Source organism: Opisthocomus hoazin, chromosome 13 (assembly GCF_030867145.1).
Source record: "Opisthocomus hoazin isolate bOpiHoa1 chromosome 13, bOpiHoa1.hap1, whole genome shotgun sequence".
NCBI lineage: Eukaryota > Metazoa > Chordata > Aves > Opisthocomiformes > Opisthocomidae > Opisthocomus > Opisthocomus hoazin.
In genome coordinates, this window is record NC_134426.1 from 20,383,887 (window position 1) to 20,408,010 (window position 24,124).

A 24,124-nucleotide genomic window follows, 5' to 3' on the forward strand; every position below is an offset into this window, starting at 1 on the left:
GAATAAACAGTCTGGGAAGGGGTTCTAGTGTTTTCGTCTGGTTAACCTGCAAAATTTCTACTGGTCAATTCACAGCTCGATGAACAGCTGGATCAGCATAGCTGATAGGGAGCAAACCAGACACAGAGGCAAAAGGGAGACAGCCCTGAAGTCAGCTTTGCTGGCAAACAGAGGATTCAAAATCACTGAGGATCACAACAGCATGACTATCATCACCCACACTACTCCCTGCTATTTTTATTTTGTGATCAGGTGGTATTTTGCCATTTTCCTTATTGGTAACCTCTCACCTTGGTTTCAGTTCTCCTTGTGGTTCCATCCTCAGAAGTGACAATAGACACATGGGAAGTCGGAGTGCCTGGGTCTTCCTCCACAGTAACTGTCTCTTCCACCATTTCTTGAGGCTCTTGCATCATTGCTATTGACGTCTGGTTACTGGGGCTTTGTTCCTAAAGAAGCACGAAAAAAAGGACATAAATTAACTTTTCACTTCTACTATCATGGTATAACTACTCTATTGATTTCAGCTTTCTCAACCGAGAAACACATTTTACCCAACAACTCACAGGTAGAGATTCAGAGCCAAAAGTATTTACTGCCTCAGAAAAGCATGCTGCAACTATGCCGGAATGGCTGAGCTCAGCTCAGTAAATGGAAATCATGTGAAGCATCTGTCAAGGACTTCATATTTATAGGCAACCTACTACAGACTAGCAGACTACTACCTTATATTTAAACCTGCTTTAAGCTTTCTCTTCAATGCCCAGAGTAGTAGGAGGGGAATTTTTGCCTGTAAAAACATTCATTCTGTTCTGCAGTGAAGAGGACCATTGGCTTTCAGAGCAGTTAATCTTACACACCATTACAAGTTTATTTCCATTTGATAAAATACACTCAGTTACAGACTACAAAAGCCTATAAAACATCAAGATCTCCTGTGAAGTAGACACCTTTCTTAAACTGTCCAAAACAAGGATAATTTTAAAAAATGGATAGCCAGAGATTAAGAACTGAATTCTGTGAAATGCTGCCCTTTTCACATCTTCCCTTCACTAAGTCCATGAGATCCAACTGGCTATAAGCTTATTTAAAATTTATAACCGATAGACAACATAAAGAAAAACTAAACCGAAAGAAAGATGAAAGGCCAGTTCTTGCAGGGATCCTGCCCAAATATAACACTTATGCTTCTCGCCAGCACTAACGTCTGAACTTTTCTTTTTCTTATGTGATTGCGTGTCTCAGCACAGAAATCAGAGCAGCTCCCCTTTGGTAGATGAATGTTTTTCCGAAATTTCACAGCAAGTGGCCAATAAAGAACTGGCTTACATACCGAGAAATAAGACTTCTCCCCAGCATTATGAATCCTCAACTACGTAAAATGAGATGACAGACTGATGATTTCATTACATGCCCTGAAGGTATCGGGATCAGCCTCAGAGCCAAAGCAGGGCTTCTATTTGCACGTCTTGGCAAACAGGCACACAAAGAACATCCTTTATCAAGGAGAATATACGCACACAGAGACACTCCCCTCCCCTCACCGCCCCCCCCCCCCCCCAAAAAAATAAAAAAGACAGGAATGACACAGGGCCCTAAATTGCAAAGTCAACAAACTTTCCCTAAAGAAAACACCATGGCCAACTTCAGTATACCTTTTCATGTCACAGGAAAATAAAATGATTGGGATGAAACTGTTGCTAGGCAGGTGCCGAGTCTAATTACCTAAACCTTTAAAGAGTCTCTACCTGCGAGCAGCTTCATCAACAGAGAACTACAGCATTTTATTTTGTAGTATTTTATTCAGAAAAACTGCTTTTCATCCCCATGATGAACTTTGCATTGCCCCCTTAGCTGTGCCATGTTTTGCGCAAGCCCTGAAGGACAGTATCCTTCCAAGTGACTTTATGCTGCTGAGCAGGAGCAGGGTACTGAGGTCTCATTACGCTCCACAGGGAAAAGCGTCATTTAATCCTTGCATGATCTATAATTTCCTTTGAAACAAGCTGAGATGCCCCTGCTCAGTTTCCTTTATTTACAGCTGTATTCTGACATTCTGGAACTTGGACATCAGTAAGGAAGCTGCTTTCATTTCCAGGTAAGCACTAATATTAACGAAGACCATGACAATAAGCCTCAGGCAATCATCTCAGTCAACCTACAGCACAGACAGCCTTCAAAGATAAGACATGCTGGACTACCAAAAGGGATATAAGCAGGCACTGCTTCCATTTCTATTGAAACCACAGAATTACTCAGGCTACAGAAGCAATCAACAAGAGTAAGGCTCTGAAATCCTAAAGAAAATCACTCCTTCCAGTCTGCAGTACTTTATTAGTCAATAACTTATGATACACACAATCTTTTATTGTAGGGTTCAGATGTCAGACTGTGTCTTCTGCCCACAGCTTCAGAAGGGAAACTAGCTCCTGGGAGAAATATATTAATCCCTTCACATTTTTCTTGCAGGTACTATATTCTAACTGCAATTCCCTTTTCCCCACCCCACAGCAAAGCTTCCCTCTAAACAGAAGAATTTACACAATATTGCCACACAATAAAGACTCGGAACTTCTATCCATCTTCATGAAAGCCCAGCCTTGCCAACAGCAAAGAAACCAGCCACATACAGAGATTTTTTTCCATTACACTTTGTCCCTGGTAAACCTCTTTGGCATCTCCAAGGCATCAAATGCCTAAACTGTTTCAAGGTGGGACCTTCTCACTCCTCTCACACAGGTATGTACATACACACATCCCATCCACCATGCTCATTTCCAGCTACATCTTGAGGTCACTGCACGAATTTACATTTCCTCACTCCCCTCTTGAGGCAAACTCTGCTTTGTGATAATAAACCTGAGAAGATGGAAGGTGGAAGAAATATTTTTCTCTTTGAGCTTTTGCAAAACTTTCTTTATGAACAAAATAAATTCTCCCTTTGTATTCAGACTGCCTGTAGGCAAAGGAAACCTTTAAAGCTCGGCACTTAAACATGAGCAAATTGCAAACTAGAGCATAGTGACTTTAAACGAGCACTGCGCTAGTTTTTATCCTCCAGTTGCTGCTAAAACGAAGATTCAGGGAGATATGGTACAGACCTGCATTCCTGCAAGAAAAAACTATTGTTAGCAAGAGACTGTCCTAAGCATCAGAAAGAACAAAAGCTTGCAAAGTCCAAGGTAGATACCCCAACACAGACAGCTACCAGATTGCATCTTCTTGTGTCTTCCTTTTTATTATGGGAGCTACCGAGGACAGCATGTGAGCAAAGACACAGCATATCATCTGGCTTACTCCTCTCTGAACTAGTTTAAGGAGGCAGTTCTTTGATCTCCAAAACCAGTACTTTCTCCACATTGCTAACTTGGAGTTGTCACAAGCTAACATTAATGAAGAAAAGATGCAAAGATTTTGTTATCTGTTGTTAGTTTCCATCATTAAGGATTTTAGGTCATCATAAATAGCAGAAACTGGGACAGATTAACCCTTTCAGCCACCTGCCTCTGTGCTCAGCTTCTAAGTCTGTATTTAGGGCGCTCTTTTGCTAAATACATTTCAGCATCTCAGATTCCAAACATTTGGCAGGTAAGCCTAATTATTCAAAGTAAAACACAAGTTGCCAGAGCTGGAACATGACACCCCTAATGAATCATCCTACCAGGAGATCCCAGCCTGCTAGAGGTAGGTAATTTCAGTTTAGAACAAACACACACTCCTTCGTTTACCTTGCTGGGGGCTTTCAAAGCAAAAGCAAACAGATGGTTCCTCTTTTCCTGCCATGCTGGCCAAGACCCTGTGGTCCTTCCCATACTATCAAGCAAGTGGGTGTTCCCCAGCACACAAAGGACCTGCCATGCCACAGCAATCCCTGTCATCAGCTAAGCATCTGGGAAGACCAAATCTAAAGGGAGCTTCTTTCCAGTTCTCTTCAATGGGAGACGACAACTGTCCTTGGCAGCTCCTGCAGGTTGGCTCACTTCTCCAGGGACCCTCTCTTTGCAACACCCAAGGCACAGCAGCCAGATTACAGAAACCATGTCAGGAGCACCACAGGCCAGCAGCTCCCCGACGGATGTGGTGCCGAGGGCATCCTTCTGACGGTTGGGCAGGGGCCTCGCTGCCTGAGGCCCACTTCCACAGCACCTGAGCGGGGCAAAGAGGACAACCCAAGATGGCAGCCAGGTCCAACCAAGAGGTAACATCATGGCGAAGAGGGAGGCTCAAGGTCAACCTGGGCAGCAAATCTGTGGGTCAGGGTTAGGATCAGGTCCAGTGACAGCAGGCAGGTCCACAGTGACACGGCACGCCTGGGTCTGGATCAGTGGGGTCCATGGCCAGGCACAGGCATGGCTATGGCTCAACTGGAGACCAGTACTCCTCCTGCATAGCCCAAGCATTGGGCTGAGGGCCCAGGGCTGAGCTTAAATAAAGCTTGCAGGTCTCCGGGCTGGGAACGTGGGTGGAAGCCCCATGTGAAGCTGGTCAGTGCCCTGAGGGATCCCACAGGCCCTCTAAAATGGCAGCAGGAGTTCTCTTACAATAAACACACACATTTCAAGGTGATACACACTGTCCCCTCAATACTAAACACTACCCTTTCAGACTACAGTCTTTGGCTCCTTCCAAGAAGATTACAAAACACCACCAAGTGATGAGAACAGATTCCAATCCAGTTATTGCATAGGGTGTCAGCAGTCACGGCTTTTCTCCCTGCTTGTTTGAGTACTAAATGAATCCGATCCTGTTAATCTGTGCTTGCATCTCCAGCATGCTTTAAAAAAAGCCAAGCTATTTAAAAGGCAAAACAACAATCAATTTATCCCCAGCCTGTAAAAGTTAAGTGCAGATGAAACAGCTAAAGACCTTGTAAAATAAGCAAGAATCATAAAATAACAGTAATTCTTGTTTTGTTAAAAAACTGAGTGATTTACCATTTAGGGCACATATCTCCTAGGGCTTATTTTGCATTAAAATACTACAGCTTCTGTAATCATCACCATTTCAATTCCTAGAGTTCTATTTCCATCAATGCAGCTATTTTATACCTTTTTTAATAAAAGAATAACCTCCCCCAGGAGGATCAGACATCCTACTTTAAAACAGTAAACAAAGTTCTTTATTCTCTGCCTACGAAACAATACAAAACAGTCTGGAAATAATATAAAATTCAGGAGATTATTACTTCCACTAAAACAGTCCCTCTTCAAAAACACTGAAAACATGTACATCGAATCATCATTCTCCCAGAGACACCCTTTGTTCAGTAGATTGCAGGGCTATTCAGGCTACTGCTTACTTCAGGCTACTGTCAGATACCAAATTTGAAGGTTTTTGCAAAGCACAAAGGCTGGATTCTACACCAGTGGACATACTTGTCCTCAGTCAACCCCAGCACAGACAAAGATCAAGTGTATCAACTCCTGTGAAACCCATTACAAGTCTGGGCATAATTAATAGCATTGGACAACAATGCTAATTGAATTAAATATGGATTCTTTCTCCTTCTACTACTCTTTATTTAAATCACTTATTAAAAGCTTCAATCTCTGCAAAGCATGAGATTATTTGTAAGTGTAAAGCAGACAAACATTGGTTTTGTCAGAGTCAAGTCTCGGGCTGACATTCTGCCCCACTGGGCTCCTTCCAACTTTGGTCTGCACTTCCAGCTCAGTCACGTCCTCAAGCTGTTATCTGCTGAAAGCACAAGGAAGAGAAAGGAAGACAAAAAAGGCAAGTCTGCAGGAACACATCAGCAGTCAAGTCTACCTTGAGATCTGCATCAGATTGGTATCCCAATGGAACATGAAAGAGGAAAGAAAATCACTGGAGTTTGTTGAACTTGGTGTAGTTGTGGCAGATCTTTCTGCAATAAAAGATACAGCTCCCCAGCAGCTGAAGACTCCAGTCTGATTACTATCCCACCCTCCTGCCTTGTCAGAGCCTCCTTTCTTTCACCACAGCCTGAAGATCCCCGCTGTGCTCTCTGCCGTGGATTCATCCAGAGAGCTTTCTGTGCATCTCAGTCGTGCAGCAGCTGGAATCCAAGCTAACCAGCACATACACCTCACTGAGCCTGTATCGTCCGAGCAGCAGCTGCAGAGGAGACTGCCTTACTCTTTAGATCGTGCTTCAGGAATAGAGAAACAGGTAAGCCCTCACCTACAGCAATGCTTGCACTACTGCGAGGCAGGGCACCTTTTGGAAGAACCTGGCAGCCTTATGCTCAAGGACTGCCTCATGCCACACTCCTCCAGTCCAAAACACGCAGCAAGGTCCAGGTCTTCAGCACCAAGCGCAGGTGCTCAGTCACACCTACCCAAGCTCTTCACAATCAGGGGAAACACTGCTGCAATGACGACACATTACTCAGGCAAAATGGCACTGGAGCAGTGAAAAGCACACGGACTAGCCCATACTGAAACCCAGGCAGCGTGTAACACTGGAAAGGGCGATTGCAAGATAGACAGTGATTTTAAGATGGGAATACATAAATATCTACTTTGCTGTAAATAAACTGATCTCCATTTAGTAAGCCCACTTCTCTGGTTAAATGTCATGTGAAACAAAATATGTCTTTTATATTTATAAATATATATATATATCTCCGTATATATACAATGACTTCAGCTCACTTCAGTGTGAGCCCAAACACATTAACCTATGACAAGCTTCAAGCTCTCTGTTGGAGCTCTCACACAAGCTCTACCCTAAGGCTGGTCAGTTGAGAACATAAAAGGAAAATGTTAGCCCTAAATGAAAGCAGGCTGTCCTGGCATGGGGTACCAGAATGAACTCAGCCGTGCACCACAATGCACCAACTGTTTCCTGAACACTTACACACTTCCTTTGTCCTTTAGAAACACACACGACAAGTGACTAACAAATAATGCCAAGAGCTTTTAAAGCACCAAGGTTAAAAAGGAACATTTCAGCAACCAAAAAAAAACCCCTTAAACTACAGAAGTTTTGAAAAGCCACAAAGAGCAGCTTTTTTGCAAGCAGGCATGGCAATTCACCATTTGAAGGCATCACACCTTTCAGGGAAAGCAAGAGGCGGAGGTGAAGGAGAAGGAATCAAAACCCAGACAAGGCCTGTAGTAGTAATATTCATCCCTCAAGTACTGCAAGACACACTGGGGTTCTGTTCAGCCACGCGGTAACTGCCCATCAACAGGGAATCTACAGTGATTGCCCAACGGTCAACAAAGAAGGCTTTTATGCTATTTTAAACAATCTGAAGTGTCTCAGTTAATGGAAGACCGGGCAATTGGCCCTCAACTATTTCTAATTGACTGGAATGACGGATGAAGCTAAAGGGAAAGCTGACCCACTGAACTTTTCCATACAAAGCTAGAAAACTGAAGGAGATTGTAAACAGTTTATAAGAACGAGAAGTGGGAGAGGCAGAATCCCAGAGGCTTTGCTCCTCTCAACCTGCTGCTAAGTTCTTTCAGATGAAGGAAAACAAAGAGCTTCAGCTCAGAGCAACAAACAACAAAAAATACGGGGGAAGGCCTAAACAAACAGGGTATTTTTCCCATGCTTTCCTCCCCATTCTCCAGTAGCTACTTAGCTCTGTCATGCAAGCTGGTCCTTTGAATCAGAAAGGGCAATTTGTCACTTTGACAAGTAAGACATCTCTCAGGGCTCTGTATTGCTTTGCCCTGCTTTTCAGATTGACTGGATGTTAACCAAAGATGTCAAGACATTACATCTCAGTCAACTTCAACAGATGTGGTAATATATACTTAAAGCTTAGGTGTTAATCAGTCCCACTACACTAAAGGTAACGCTCAGCAAAACACACATGCCCACTGATTTTCAGAACAAAACTACCACTAGTAGCTTTGTACTGCAGAAGGGCAATACTGCTGCAAAGTGATAGAGCAGTCTACAGACCTAAACAGCTCCTAGGAGGGAAGAGTAAGGACATACATCTTCCAGGTAGTGAAACGAACATATAAGAGGTTCAAATTCACCGATCTTCAGACAGCTTAGTGAGGTATCTAAATGCACAATAACTTCATTTTTCCTCTTTGGTCAAAAAGAGGAATTGGAGCTTCAGAGAACAGTTCAGATCTTGCACAGACTAAATCACCTCCTTGGACCCATTCAGCTCTTGCCATCAAAGCTGTCAGCAAACGACATCAAGCACTTCAAGAAAACATTAAAGCTGGGGGATGAAGCCAGGCCTTAGAACCATAATGCAAGAAGTTTGTGGCAGAACCCAGAACTGGACGAGGGGATCACAATTCATCATTCCACCCCTTAGTCACAAGCCCTTTTTCTCCCCAAGTCGTTCAGCAAGATCAAGCAGTAAAATAGAAGCATAAGCCATTACTTTTAACATGAAAATGATACAGGCAAACAAAAGAACACCTGGCACACGCAGTGTTAGGACTAGCCCTATTTCTCTTAGCTATCAACAGTAGGGCTAGCGTTTATCCGGAAAGTTTGCCCACTAGGATAAATGAGCAGGGAATAACTGTTTCTCACCAAGATTTCTACAGAGAGTTCACCGCGATTTGCTGAACTCCCTCCCAAAGACAAACACAACACAAATCTGCAGGCCTAATCTTTGACCAAACCCACAACAGATCCAACTTGCTTCCTCTCTGGAGTCTTTCAGATGAACTAACCAAGGCTAAATTAGGGAGACTTTTAGTGGGATGAGGTTACATCATGGATTATAATTTTCCAGCAAGCTTCTTCCTTCATCTCCACCTGCTGCCTCCACAATGCTGGCATTAAGGGTGATGTGGGATGACTCATTTGTACATTCATTTCTGCAAGACAGGCATTCAGCTTTCATTTCTTCTTGGCCCCCACAGAGTTTGGGTCATAAATTAAATGGATGCATGGATTGCTAGATACCAAGTCCACAAACTTACATGCACACAGGATTCAGAAGTACAAGCTAGGTCCTTCATCTAAAACAAAAAAAAGAACCGTCAGTTTGGCACAGTACAGCAGCAAGTTTCTTTACGCAGTCCGTGTGTCCCAGACTACCCCAGCCACTTCAACTCATCACCACTGCGCTACACCAGAATCTGTCATACCCAGCCTGTCAGTTCCAGGCTCACATGCACGCCTACTTGCACCGCTACAAAACTACCTTAGAGAATTGCTTTTTAACTTCAAGGCAGATGTAAACCATCTCTGCATTCTTTGAATTACGACCAAGACTAGAACACTATTTGGGTGTCCTAGCAGCCACATCAGATGAGCGTTTAATTTAACTAATCTCCTCACCCACCCACAATCTTGCCTGTAGATCTGAACTACGCAACAAAAATGCTTTTTGTGACAAAACACACCGCCACAACAAAAAAAGCAAAAAAAAAAGCTTTTATAATCTTGAGGGAGACAGAACGAACGGATAACTGATGAATTTTTAAGCCTGCATTCCAAGTAAGCCGCTTCTTAAATAAATTATTTCTCATTCTAGAGAATACAAAGTGATTGACAATAAATCTAATCACCCGCCTCCAGGGAATGTGCTTGCCAATGTCTCCCAAAGTAGGTTTGTTTGGCACCAAGACAGCAAGGCTGCTTTAGTCCAAGCAGCTCCCCAAGAGATGACCTGCATTAAATCACATTCTACTTCTTCCCTCTGCACCTTGTCCCCTTCCCTCCCAGCCCCACACCAAATGCCACCGTCTAAACAAAACATAGCAGGGAACGTGTGAACAGCTTCTAACGGAGGCCCGGCTCTCACTATGATGTAACCCCAGAGAGCAAAAATGTGACAGCAGGAAAGAAATTGTGCGGGAGGTCTCTGGATGACTACAAGTCCATCTGAACACCAAAAGGCACAAACAAGCCAACAAAGCCAGAGGCCGCTCCATCTGCTGTAAATCTTCCAAATGGAAGAGATTCCAGCAGAAAGACAATTTTCCCAAGTGCGTTGCAGTCACTGTGCTATTTCAACTACCCAAGAGAGTTCATCAATGGCTTTTTTTTCCAGCAGTCCGTTTACTTGACACTTTCTCTGTTTATTTCATATGACTGAGCTTACAACCCCTATTTGTACATGGACAGACCTCGCACAGATGTGAAAGACAGCAGGTAGACTTGCTAAGCCAGTGTTAAACTAGCAATAAGCCTTGGAAAGAGGAGAAAAAAAAAAAGTTGAAAGAAAGCACTTGGATACTAGGGAAAATGCTGAGTAAGAATATTTCATCATCTCTGTTCGGCATCCGCGTGGTCACTACTGGGACAACCTGTTCAGCTCTCACATCCACAGCTGGGGAAGGATGCAGACACACTGCAGTGGGCTCGGAGCACAGCCAACAGCACAGCCATCCGAGGAGGATCAGAAAGGTGTCTCATCCAACCATCAGGTCCAAACTATTCACCTCAAAGAGAAGGTCAAGAGGTGATTTGATTACAGTTCAAGTACCTAAAGATGTAACGGAAAGTTGACAGAAACCCCTTCAGTATCACAGCTGAAGGTTTAGCTAGTCCCAACATCAGGAAGCTGAGCGCTGTACAAGACAAACGCACATTCTGATTTAATTTTTAGACAGCAAGTGTGAGTGTTGCAAGTAAAGAAAAACTTACATGCTGAAATTTTGTTAACCACCTGATAGGTTGGGTGTATTTACTTTTAAGAAACATGCTTCTACTTAATCATAAACCTGGTAATGGAGAGGTGCTCATGGGCGTGCACACAAGTATTCCTACTTGACTGGTACACTGCTCTGAAGATTTTTCAGGTTAAGAACAAATTATTTCAAGCTTGTAAAGGACTGCCCCCAGCTCACCTCCAGAAAATTATACTTCAATGCAATAGAGATATTTTTGTCCGCCAGGGAATGGAACAACAGTTTCCCTGTTCAGCAATAGTTTTGGCTTAAGCAGTTCCCCCTCTCCTCCCACCAGTGAGTGACGGTGAATCCCCTTCCCAGCTGGGCCAGCAGTATTTCAAATAAGGCCAAGTTGCAAACCAGAGCATTGCGTCAACTCAAGCGAGAAACCATCATCACCAAGGAATGACTATCTATCTCACCCCCCAGCTTTGCTATCTACAGCACAGCTCCCAAAACCTGTTGTGCCAGCATAACTGTAGGAATCAGTAACTGAGGAAAAAAGAAGAGATGAGGACCATTTATCCAGGCACTGCCACTTAGAAAATTCACGGAAAACCACTGGGTCCATTCAGTGTATAATAAGAATGCTAAATATCGACAGTCAGACAATTAAGTGAGGACTGCTATTACTGCATGTTGAGCATGAATCTCAGAAAGGAAAAGTCATTTAAACTCAGGTAGAAGTCACTTGCCCAGAGGTAAGCACCTTCACTAGAAAAGTGAGAGAGCTCTCAATTTCTAAGTTAAACACATTTGGCTTTTTTACATTTTACATCAGCTCTGGTTAAGTGTTCCACATGCTTGCTGGAAATACGCATCTTTCTGTGACCACTCCTGTTGGCACTGTGGATACAGTCAGTGCTTCTGGCTTAAAGCATCTGAACTGTAAAGTCCAGTCACATTTGCCAACCACTCAATTATTTACATAGTATCTTCTTTATTATTATTTCTGTTGTGCGTTTGGCACTTCCCAGTGGAATTCAAGTATGACAGAGATTAAGACAAGACGCAGCCCTAGAGCCAGTGATCTAAGTCACTTTCAAACAGGTTCTCAGAGGGCTTTTCAGCGAGCCACTTCTCAATTAAACACACAGAGATAACAACAAGAGATCATACAGGATGAAATTAAGGACTTGCTATTAACAAGCATCTGTCAGAAAACCAGATTCACGCTCCAAATGCTGTACTTCCCTACAGTTGGCAAGACAAGCTGCAGGATTTCTGTTTCGACCCAGGGATAGGACAGCTGTGTTTCACTCCCACTCCTTGTTGTGGTTTTATGCCAGGAAAGGGAATCTTTAATTTTTCTGGAGGAGCCCTGCCAAGCTGAGGCTGCACACAGGATATGGTGTGTTAGTAAACGTCTAGCCAGCTTGCTCATACACTGGCCAGAACTCTTCAAAGTACCTAATTCCCTACGTACACGCTGGCAGCAGTGACTACCTCGAACCAGCCTCCTGTGTCAGTCTCCCTTTGTTATTTAGGGTTGTACAGGATACGCCATTTTCATCTTTGCTGGCAGAATATGCGGCAGCCAGGCACCCAGCCTTGGCTTCTCTCCTTTATATAAAAGGAACTGCTTCCATTAAGACCCACCTCCGCTACTAAAACTCTATCCCAGCCGAAACCAGGACACATCTATACACACAGCTGTCTTTCTGAGTTCAAATGAAGTTGTTTTGTTTTTCTTCCAACTCTTCACAAAGAAGCACAGAATAAACAGCCAGCCATCCCACCCACCTTTTTTAAAACAGTTGGACAGCCTCAATCAGTACAAATTTAGCAGCAGCGAGCCCACCGTCAGTGATGAACACCCTGCCATAAGCGCTGTTCCTGCCTCCAGGACTCACCCGGGGCACAGCACTGGAAACGTCCTCAGAAATACACACTAACAGGGTTCATTCTCCTTTGGTTTTCAGCTTTTGAGTTTACCCTGTTTCTAAGTGGAGAATGGTGCCTTTTAATCCCTTCCCAGAGTCCTCAACAGCACAAAAATATCTCCAAAAAGGTGCTGCTGAACCCAGGAGTCAGGTTTGCTGATCTGGACTAACCCATGATCCATAACGATATTCTTAACAAATGAAGACGTTCTCAAGAACAGTCTGATAGAAATCCATAATACTGCACATCTCAACCTGTTAAATCAGGGAGGGCAGTAGTTATCAACAGATAAAACACAAGCATGGAAAAGAGTCAATCTGGCAGAAACAAGATGCAAAAGCAACCCCGGGAGCCAGCAGCACACCAGGAAAAGATGGGCAGAGGAGAAAGGCATTACAAAATGCGCAAGGCTATCCAGGGAGGGGACAAACAAAGCAATAAAGCATAGCAGGGGAAGGGGAGAATGGGGAAAAAAATGAGAAAAGGCAGAATACATAAATGGGAAGAGTAAGTGTCATGTGAAAGCCAGTCATTTGGCTTTCACATGAAAAAAAAGTGGTAGGAAAAGGGGAGGAGGGGGGGAAGTATGAGAGAAATATTCCGGTCTTTAATTTCATCATGTTAACACTGCTTTAGTTCATCATATAAATCTTTTGACGAATAGTGGCTCTCTCCACACATGGCACTATATTAAGATCCTTTTTTAAGGCTCTCCTAACAACACAATGTCATTCTTTTGCTTTTTATGTGGTTTGCCTAGACTATGTTTTTGTTGCTAAGTTCTCATTAGTTGCGTATCTTGTACTGGTGCTTACTGACAGGAAAGAGATTACAAAATACAAGAAACCTGAACCCAAGCCCGGCATTTGATTTTACACAAGTGAACATTCACAAGCAACAGCACGATGCCTTGCTTAACACTTCTATATACGTGCAGGATGAACTGATTGTGCCTGAACTGTTCCATAACGGTGTGCAAACAGTTCTTTTAGGCAAGGACAGAAAGGGTCATTCTGAGACCCTCCCGGAGAGCACAGCTCCAGATGTGTCATGACCCACCACCCACACCAGAAGCTGATGTGCCAGCCCCCCTGCTTTCAGCCCCCCAGCAGGCTCGCTGCAGCGGATACACGAGCTCAGGATCAGGGGGGAGAACTGCCCTGAGCCACAAATACCATGGAAGTGCAAGAGCAACACAACAACAAAGACGGAGCCAAATTAATAAATCTTGCTTACAAGGGCTGACAGTTAGCAAGCCAGGAAGGGCAAATGTTACAATCTAGCTATTTGGGTGGAAGACAAAGATATCCATCCCGAACGGCAAATACTGTCCAACACCCATGAACACTTCGCACACCACACTCGGAAAACTAGCCTGGTCCTACGCTTAATTCAATTATCCGTGTCAACAGTGACCAAACACATTAGTATTTACAGCTTCCCACCATCTCTCAGTTCACACACGCAGAAATTAAATCAACTTCTGAATAAGGCATCATCAGCAATTCTGATCACAGAAAAAAAACCCAGAAAAATATTTTTGCCAAGAAATGTAAACTGAGTACAGCTCCATTTAGAAAGCTAAAGGATACCCAAGAATAACTGTATCATTCACTTGACAAAAACCACCCAACATATTACAACAGGCTCTTAGTATACATCTAAAACACGTCTGGAAACCCAGAAAATAGACCGGCTAACACGCTCTGTATAACGTCAGCAGCAGACGTTCCGCTGTTCTTAATCCCAGCTTTGTAAACCTTGTAGACGTAATTCACCGTGCTTTTGGATCCACAGCATTTTGCAAAGCACTGCAGTTTGCTGGCTTATAAACGTGCCCAGCCAGCTCACCAGGTAGAAAGATTTCTGCTGACTTCACGTGTCATTTCAGTTGCACTCATCAGGAATTAATAATTTTCCCTGCTACAGATATGGGCTGCAGGTATTAAGCAGAAAAGGTTATGCACGTGTCTGAAAAAGGCTGGTGACATTTTAACAGGTGATACTTGACTATACCCATAAAGACATTAAACATAAATTGAACTAATTAAAAAAAGAGTCTTTCATTAAAAAGTGAAAAGCACATAACCCAGCGGTGACTGAATACTGCACAGCACTGCTTACAAAATTGAATCCTGTTCTGAAATAACCAAATGATTTCTTATTTATCTACTATTCACTATTTATAGGTGTATTCAGAGAATTTTTCCTTGAGAAAGGGAAACAGGGCATGTGGCAGCTGTTCTATCATACTGATTTATACATGACCACAGATACTCAAACATTAATAAAAGATGCTTTATTCGCAACTAATTAATTTCAAAAACTCAAAACTTTTTGACCAGCTGCTGAAGTAAATCCTTCTCTAACCCAGCCACCTGCTGCTTTTTAGAAGACGAGACATTTAAACTCGGCGCTCTCTACTTTGGCCCACTGTGAGGAGCCGTGATTGTATCGAAGTGGCACAACTTCTGCAGGTACGCTGGGGAAGGCACGATACCAGCCCGACTGGGAAACACACCTCCTCATACAGTATTTGCGCCCAGCCCTACTGCCTCCATTCATTCTGCCAGCCATTTACAATACAGGAAAACGGGCAGATTCACAATTAATTTTATCGGCAAGAGAGGGTCACGTTGTCCCATACTGAAGATGCTTTGAAAATCCCCAAAGAAAAGCTGATAGCAAAAGCCATACAAATACTTACAGCAAACAAGCACTGAAGAGGCACTTTGCTTGCTTTCATGAAGTTCAAACAGGATATTTAAATTTCAGATAGTCTGGAAAACTTTCTGCTTGTTAAAAGACATCATTGATAAAGTTGCTCGGTCATCATAATTGCATTTTATACCCACAACTTCTACAAGAGGAAGTGAGGTCATCAGATAAGCCTCTATTCTTTGCAGATTTTAATGAAGAAATTTCTCCTTTTTCACATAGTTGCACACATACCACCAGAAATTAGACCATTTTTTAAGGAAGAGGAGAGTATTTCACATTATTGAGAAGAACCCAAGAAACCAGAAAGGGAGACACTTAAGCATTCGTGGCTCAGTCCTCTACCAGTAAGGACACATCTCAGTACACCGCCAGTTCTGAAGCACTGCCATATTTTGCAATGAGGGTGATTTTCCATCATAAAGGTATTTGCATTCCAATAATAGGTTTCTATCTTTACACTCAGCAGGAAGTAAGCAAATATCAATACAAATCCACATAATTAGCTTAATGGAATTTTGCAGAGTTAAAAAAAACCTTTCAGAACAAATCACTGAGCAAATTGCTTCAGGAACATTACCTTCACACCTGCAGCAACATCACAGCAGAAGAAATCATCAGTGAAATCCATTGCTTATAGCATTAAGCAGCATTTTGCAGTTTCAGCAGTCAAGCAAGTTCAAACCATCAGTAGCAAATAGCTTTTGTAGACCATTTACACCTTGTTACTACTAAACAAGCTTCACAAGATAACTAATTCATTGTCAGGACCAGGTGGAGAGAGTTTAAGAGCTTCACCATTGATCACCATACTAAAGCACAAGCATTATATTACTATTTTCTCTCTTAGAGCTATATGATCTTGATGACAGACCAATGGACTTATTTCTAAAAGAAGATAAATCAAATGGAGGCTTGTAATTCAGCTGAATTGCCCTCCAGTGTCTATTAACTACTCAGTCTACAATGCTCAAGTCAGTGCAGTGCCACGTACAGATGCAAACAGAGCTGTTTCACATTAAGAGGAAGGCACTGACAATACCCTACCCATTCACGCAACAGCTCTTTTTCACAAGCACATGTGTATGCTTCAGTACACAAAATAGCTACATTCTGAGCTGGCAATTCCACAGACACACCAGTGATGAAGTGTGCTGCTCCTAACAAAGAGACCATAGACGGCCGGGAGCTGGTCAGACTCCGCTAAGCAGTCCACAGGGCAGTGGTGAAAACTGGCATGTGTTGACATCAGTTATATGTGAGAACGCTGAGAGACGGCTTACGCATTCACTGCACTCTGCTCTTCTAAAAGCCTGGCAGCAGCAGTCTAGAGGTGGCAGTCCTCAGTCTATCAAGATAAATCAGTGACAATCCAGGAAAGCACGTCCACTGTCCATTCGTGCATACATGCCATCTTGGGCCAAACAACGGATGTGCTAAAAGGTTTTCCCCAGAGAAAAACTGTTTACTAATTAATAGCTACTGAATTAATTGGTTCCCCATATGCTCTGCTGTGTTTCTCAGACTGCAGCCCTACCAATACTACTGAAAGGTGTCAGGTGTGGTGACTATCCAGGAAGTTCATCAGGACACTTCAGTCAATTCAAAAAACTAATTTATGTTCTTCTTTTCACCAAATTCTGAGTGCATCCATCTATGTAGAAGTCACGGAAAACACATTTAAAATCTCCAACCCATAATCACTTAAAAAAAGCCAACACATGCTCTTACTTCAGACACAAGCGTGGCGTATAGCAGAAAAACAAGAAGCAAGATGCTGCTCTGAGGCCATCGGCTCGTCTACCGGCCCCTTACCTGCAGCAACCCTGGTGTTCCTTTCCCACACTTACTGTTATGCTCCTTACACCAACCTATTCCTAGTAGCTGCTGCCACTACTACCAAACTAATCTTTACATCCACCATATCCTCTTCTCCTACCTCCTTTCATCAGGGCTGAGAGGTATTTTTGGATTCTGACTACAGCCGGCACAACTCTGTACGGTGACATCATTTTTCCAACGCTATCAATCTCATTGAGAGACTTTATTCATCCCACGTCAGTGTCGGCTAGCAGGGCCCGTGACTGCAGTCATTCCCGGTGTAGCAGTTATCCTCCACCAGCCTGTCTGTGGAAGCTCAGGCTGTAGTAGCAGAGGAGGGAGATCAGTCCTACAACCATCCTCCTGTCAACACATGCTAACACAGGTTGTGCATTCTCATCCATGAGGACAAATTACCCACCAAGATGTTCCCCCTCCCCTGTGATGCCACCTCTCCCAAACCCCCCGGATGCACCTACACAGTGCACAGGCCAGCAAAACCCTTGGGCAGATTAAGGGAGGATGAGCACCCATCGTGGCAGGCTCTCTAGCAGATTCAAAGGCCTTTGATGTTTATTTCATCCTGGTCTCCAGTTTCAGCATTCCCTCACGTACACAATACCCCACCTGGTCTGATTCAGAAACCTGAACACCACCAACTGTAATTACCACACCCAGTGGTGAGCTCAGACTGCAGCAACAGCATCCATGACACCGATGAAGCTAGCTGCCTCAGCTCCCTTTCAGAAATATTCTAAAGACAACATCTACAGTAGAAAAGCACTGGCCCAGCTAAATTAAAACACTGCATTCAAGGTTTTACTACCATTATCACCAGTGCAACAACACGCTGCAAGCTGAACAGGCCCAAGGACCAGACGTTGGACCATTGCTCAGGCTAGAACTGCTCTTGCAACATCAGAAAGGTCTTGGGTGCAGCCATAATACCATACTTCAGACCTCAAGAACATGAAGCTGAAGACAGCCTAGCTGTAGAACTTCAACAAGACAATTCTGCTGAAGGAAATGGTTAAAGCACGCCACAAAAGAAACATTTATCAATATACATGGTGTGATTGTAATGTGTTCAAAACTAGCTTCTTCCTGAGAAAGCTGCCGCCAGGTCACGCTGGTAAGAAACAGAAAGGGCTGTGGAGAGGCTTAACATCAGATTCCTAAATCAGAGGCCTTGCTAACAATAATGTCTTTACAAGTACATAATAACTAGAACAAAAATTAAAGCTATCTTCACAGCATACCATCTGATGTGAAGCAGACTGCAAATGAGAGTCAGCAGGATCTACGCTACCTGTCTGGCAAACATATTTTCATTTTACACTGGGTACATGACAAGCAAGACTTCTGAAGTGATTCATATAAAACATCGGCGCACAATGCAGTGTTAGGGATGCAGCAAATGAAAAAGGTGGGAAGACTCCTCCTGTCTGGGAGAGTTGTTTCTGAAAGATGTGCAACGTGCCACCTGGAACTAGGTACAGCCCTTCATCTTTCTGAGAGATGGCAAGTCTGTCTTAAAGCTATGAACCACTCCTCTTTAATTCAGAGTATCTGCCCCATCCGACAATTAAATCCTTTGACATTTCATTTAGGAGGAGGTATTTCTCTTCCAGATGCTAGTAAAAAGTACATGACAACAAAAATGATAAATGTTCCATTTCCAGCCACTCTGATACAGCCTAAGCCTACAAAAGGGATCTGCAGAAGTGGCAACAACAGTACCCACAACATCGTGTCCATACAACCTCAGTAACCCCCTCGCACACAGACTCAGCTGTTCCTAGAGGCACCTATTTGCTCTTCAAGGATTCAGGCTTGAGGGGATCTTTTCCATGCACCTCATTTTTTTTTGGTTCACTACCCTGCACGCAGATATGGAAGACTTCATAACATATTTTTATAAAAATCAGACTAGGTGAAAAGATATGCAGATGTGATTTGTACTGCCAGCTTCTCCCCCAGGAGCACAGACACCGAGGAGCAAGTGAGGACTTCTATGAGGTCCATATGGAAGGAGGCCCTGCATGCAGAGGCAATTCAGTTGGTGGCAAATGATTACACCCACCATGACTCCCTGCCCAGTCCTCTGAAAGATGTCACGTTCGTTCTTTCATGTCTGCAGTGCAGCTCAGGGGAACGGCTAAGCACAGCCCCAAAGGCAGCCGACAACAGAAGCAACACACGGTCACCTCATAAAGCGCCAGTTCAGACCCTTACAGACAGCTCTTGCTCTACAGCTATGTCAGAGGAGCTCGCTCGAGCAGGCTGCGAGAAGCTAACGCATCTCAACTGCCAGAACATGAAAGCATCTGACAAAGGCAGGGGGGAAACACCAATTAGAGATAGGTGAAAAGGGAAAAATCCACAGCTACATTTTCATTTCTCTGTAAATCCACAGTTGCACAGTCAGTGGAACCAAGTCATTTGATTTAGCTTTACCTCACCTATCAGCATCTCTGCTACTGAAAAGGAAAATATTGTTGAGATCTTTCAAGACAGTTAAAAAGAACTACCCGCAAAGATGTCCCCAGACAAAAAGCGCCAGTGACTTCTGGCAAGACACAAATGTACCAAAAACTCTCAAAAAGTTTCTGACTCCAACTTTTGCTTTCACAGTACAGGTTGTCAGATGAGTTCTTGATGTCTTTTGTAGCTGTACAGTACCTGGAGGCTGACTGTAGGAAAGATACAGCTACAGCTTCTCAGAGTAACTCCTGATGCAAATACTCTGTCCTGGAGGAAAAACAATACTCCTTTGAAATAAAATTAAACCATTGGTAAAGCAGAGCAATTACTCTGGGGCGAAGCCACTTCTAACAATAATAAAATCCACAAAAGGACATCTGTAACATATTAAATTTACACTGGAATAGACTACATAGACCAGCACAGGTATACTAACACGTCTGTCTTTGTCCAAATTCACATGATTTTTCCCTTAGTATAAAGGCTTGCAATAGGAATTCAGGCGAATGTGTGGGAGAATCTTTGATGATTTGATTTTTTTGTGCATTCTATATATCAAAGTACAAAGACACAAAAAAAAAAATCAAGAAGCAGCCTTATGAGCATGTGCTTCAATGCTTTTTTTCCTGCCTGAAATTTGCCTCCTGATAGAGCAATCCATGACGACAAACAACAAAAGTGTTTTTCCCATCCAGTTACCATTCTAGATCTCTAAGACATTCTGGGAACAGTGGGAAGTAACAGTCTTAGGAAAAAAAAGCTGGATGCCTAGGAAATGTAAAGTACTGAACGGCTGGACTGTTCTAATAAGGAAAGGCCCAATGAATGCACACACACTGCATGCAAAAAATTGCCTTATCTTGATTTAACATTGCTGAAAAACAAATCACAGCTAGGGATTTACTAATGGTGTTCTCCCGAGATAGGCTTTGTATGACAGCTGCATTTTGTATCTCTGCTAACTCCTGCACCTTAGGTGTAGAGTATATGCAGCAGCATCCGCTCCCAGCACTGGTCTACGCAGTCACAGTCAACCTCCTAAGTCTTTTTTCCTTTGTTCTTTAAAAAAGGAGAAGCAGAGGGGAAAGATCGCATGTGTGACATACCTTGAAGTATCAGAAACTCAGTCAGCTTTTGCAGTAATCTGAATCACTCCTCTGAATCCTCTTGCATTTTCTGACAAAATACAAGTCTTGCACAGAGAGGATGCTGTATAGCAACAGAGAAAGAGAAAACCTGCAGAACTGAGGTCAGGGGTTTTCACCACTGGTAACTGCTATTCTTTTTCACTGGGAGAGGCAGTGGGCTACACGTGGTGTGTGTAAAAGAATGAAAAGTAAAGCAAACATCTTGCAAATCTTGATTAATTACCTGTACTGTAAGAATCATAAAGACACTATTAGGTTTGGTTAAGCTGACGTACACTGATCAGGAACAGACCTTAGAAGACCAGAAGTCCCAGCAAGAAAGATTTCCAGTTTAGGATCCAGTCACCGGGTGTGACATATTTGAAGTCCTACAGCTGACCAGGGGTTACAGAAGAATTCATGAGCATGCAGGTGTAACCAACTCTGCTAACTGATGGCTCAGGCCTAAAAACTAGTTGAGGGCAAAGAAACAGCAGTTTAGAGAACTGCAAAAACGTAGACTGACTTCTACAGGTACTCTAACAGTATCTGGAAAACTGTGTTACAGACACAATCTAATTAGACAGTAAGTCAGATCTTAACATTTGATGAATGGATGATCTCTTCTGCTTTATCAAAGAGCCTGAGAATTTTTTGACATTTAAGAAAACCAAGAAAGTATTTTTAGAAGTTGCATGTGAGTCACTTAGAGTCTCTGATGCTCGCCCTTCTAAAGGAAGCAACCATTGTGCTGCCCTTCCAGTGAAAGCCACACGACATTGTCTGTTTGTGGTGACTGTTCATTGAAAAGAAAGAGGAAAAAAATATTTTCTGCTAGGGCGCAGCTATTGGTAGAATGAACTACCTCATCCATCTAAATAAAGTCAGCCCTTAAACCTGAAATAACCATTTAAGTGCCTACTTTGTTAATTATTTCATTGCTCATCTAACTCATTATGAGGATCTAAATAATCATCTCAGCGTAAGTCGAGATGAGAGACATGGAAGACACCCGTTCAGACCATCCAGCCTTCTGCTCAGCGGGGGTCTGTCCCCTGTAGCGTCACCCAACAGCACGGGGTTCCTAACCCCCTTCAGGCTGTTCAATCATTCCCCAGCTCAATACAGCACAGCTTTACCAAAGCTTCCTTTGTCTCTTTTAAACATCAGTTCCTCTATAGCCTTTCTGTGGACTTTTGGGACAGTGACCTCTGATTTTCCAGTTTTATTTCAGGAAAAAAGGTCGCCTTCCAGCACAAACAAGAACAACATTCCCCCAGGGAGAGAATGTGTGAATTGCTATGTTATTAATCCACTTTCCTTTTCCTCACCTGTTGCTTTTGAGTTCACTATTTTGCATACAGCTGCAACAACCACTGTTCCTCTGAAAACCAGGATTTCTATAAATACATAGTAGAGCTCACTTGGGAAACAAATGCAACACACCTTTGAGAGGGCATAAGGAACTCCGACTGCACCTCCCACACGCCCTCCGTTATATCCTCCATCCACTCCCCTTCAAAAAGGCACAGCACTTGTGGTTTCCTTAAGAAAAAGATAAAGTGTGTTTCACCTTTCTATGCTTCATTTCAGTTTGGCATTTACATAGCTCAGAAGATAACCACACTTTGTCTGGCTATTTTAACATGTGACTAAGCACGCCTCAACCAGGGGCACTTTCGCCTTTCTTGGAGATGGTAATCGCAGTGAGCTTAGCACACGCACTGGCCTCAGCGGTCGCATTAGCAGTTCAAACACTGCTCTCTTCCACTCCTGAGGAGTGATCTAAGCTTCGGGCAGAGTGCACTAGCTGGACCCCTGGAGAAAAATAATAACGGGGAAGTGACTACAAGCCTTTTACTTGGTGGATAAGCCCATGACAACTTCACTCCAAGTGGCAAAACACAACAGGAACAAATCAAAACAAAGCCCCAGCCACACCCAAGTTCCTACTCAAGGCGCGGTGTTTTCCTCAAGTATTTCCAAACAGTCAGTGTGGGTGGGTGTTGGGACTCAAAGCCTTCAATACAAACTTGATTTAAATAACTCCTTTTCATTGTCCTTGCTCGCATAGCAGATTTTAGCCACAGAATCACTTGTGCTCCAAGATGGGGTGAATATCTACCATCATGACTGCAATTATAGCACAGTTATTAACACCAGTCTCTCCATTTCTGAAAGTTTCTCAAGCTAATATTGAATTAAAGCATTAAAAAGCAGTGAAGCCCATTTTCCATTTAGCAATAGTAGAGGAACTGCCAAACAGGTTACTCTTGACTATTTACTGAGCACCTGAAACGATGCTGATCATTACTTCCCGCAGGCACCAGGGATGTTAGCCTGAAGATTTACACAGGAAGCAAAAAACAATATTGTAATTATAGACACCAAAATGCAACTGTTCAGTGTATGCAAGCTTTATATAAAACAATATGCTCCTCTGAGAAATTACAGTAATTTGGGCATGAGAGAGCAACAAGACTTAAATCTGGCCAAATATTGTTAGAACAGCCAAGGAGAAATTACACAGAACACCAAATGCTAATTAAAAATATTAAACAAAAGTCAGCCATCTTGGTCTGTAGATTTTTGCCTCCCAACTGCTGTGTAGGCACATTATTTAGAGCAGCTGTGTTATTAGAAAAAACCAAAAAAGAGCTCTTCTGCACACACACAACTCTGTGCAGACCTTTGACCTTGCAGGAAAGGACTTAGCATATGTTTAGGCCAGCAGAACCTACTTGACTAATGTCCCAGATTTCGCACTGAGAGGAAAATTAACCTACAGCATAACTCTGTTAAATGAATGTGGCTTCATTTAAGTCAAGAGCCAAGTCTGGCTCATGCACCCAATGCACAATTAAGTATCAGGCGAATAGAATGTTGGAAGGAAGAGAAATTTCTCAACTGAATGCTATAAACCAGGATAAATAACCCACAGCGACAAGGGGCATCTTTGAATTATAACTCCACCACAGTTAAGCCGTAAGATTCTCAGCCATTTCACAAAACTGAGGAAAAAACGCAACCCCTTCCCATCTTGCAGATGGGCAGCCGCACGCCAAGTGCTCCGGCAGCAGCAGCAGTTAGAGTCGAGCTCTTCCCTTCTGACCCACTCCTGTACCCCAAGCACCATTCTTTACCTTTCCAAAAACTCATTTTTCACACACTCATAGGATTTACTTTCCGTCTCTTTCTGAGCACCTCATTTAAAAGATCTTTTAGCAATCTCAAGCAGTCCAACGCAGGCCAGTAACACAGCAGCTACCCCAAAATGGAAAGCCTGACCTGAGCAGAAAGCTTAGTGATGCAGGACACCTTTCATCCAGAGGCCTCATTTAGCTACCGCCTATACTGGCATGTCTCAGGCACAGCTTTGCTAAATCCACGCCATCGCAACAGTACAAATGAAGGAACACATTGCTTCTGCTAGGATAAAGCCATCACAAGAAAACACAAGTCAGAGGGGAAAAATCCACAAACTTCCAACTGGAAGCT

At 43.2% G+C, this 24,124-nt stretch overlaps 1 protein-coding gene across 17 annotated transcripts in view; it reads right to left on the reverse strand.

Annotated features, from left to right (window-relative positions):
* Positions 1 to 24,124, reverse strand: part of ARVCF (ARVCF delta catenin family member) — a 300,745-nt gene that overhangs the window by 98,512 nt on the left and 178,109 nt on the right. For 15 of the 17 annotated variants that reach the window (XM_075434691.1, XM_075434687.1, XM_075434698.1 and 12 more), the window contains one exon: positions 291 to 449. In XM_075434691.1, coding sequence (XP_075290806.1) covers positions 291 to 449 — 159 coding nt within the window. Of the gene's footprint in view, positions 1 to 290; positions 450 to 8,894; positions 8,934 to 22,072; positions 22,092 to 24,124 lie in introns of those variants that run through there. The other 2 variants (XM_075434696.1, XM_075434702.1) reach the window with 2 other exon arrangements.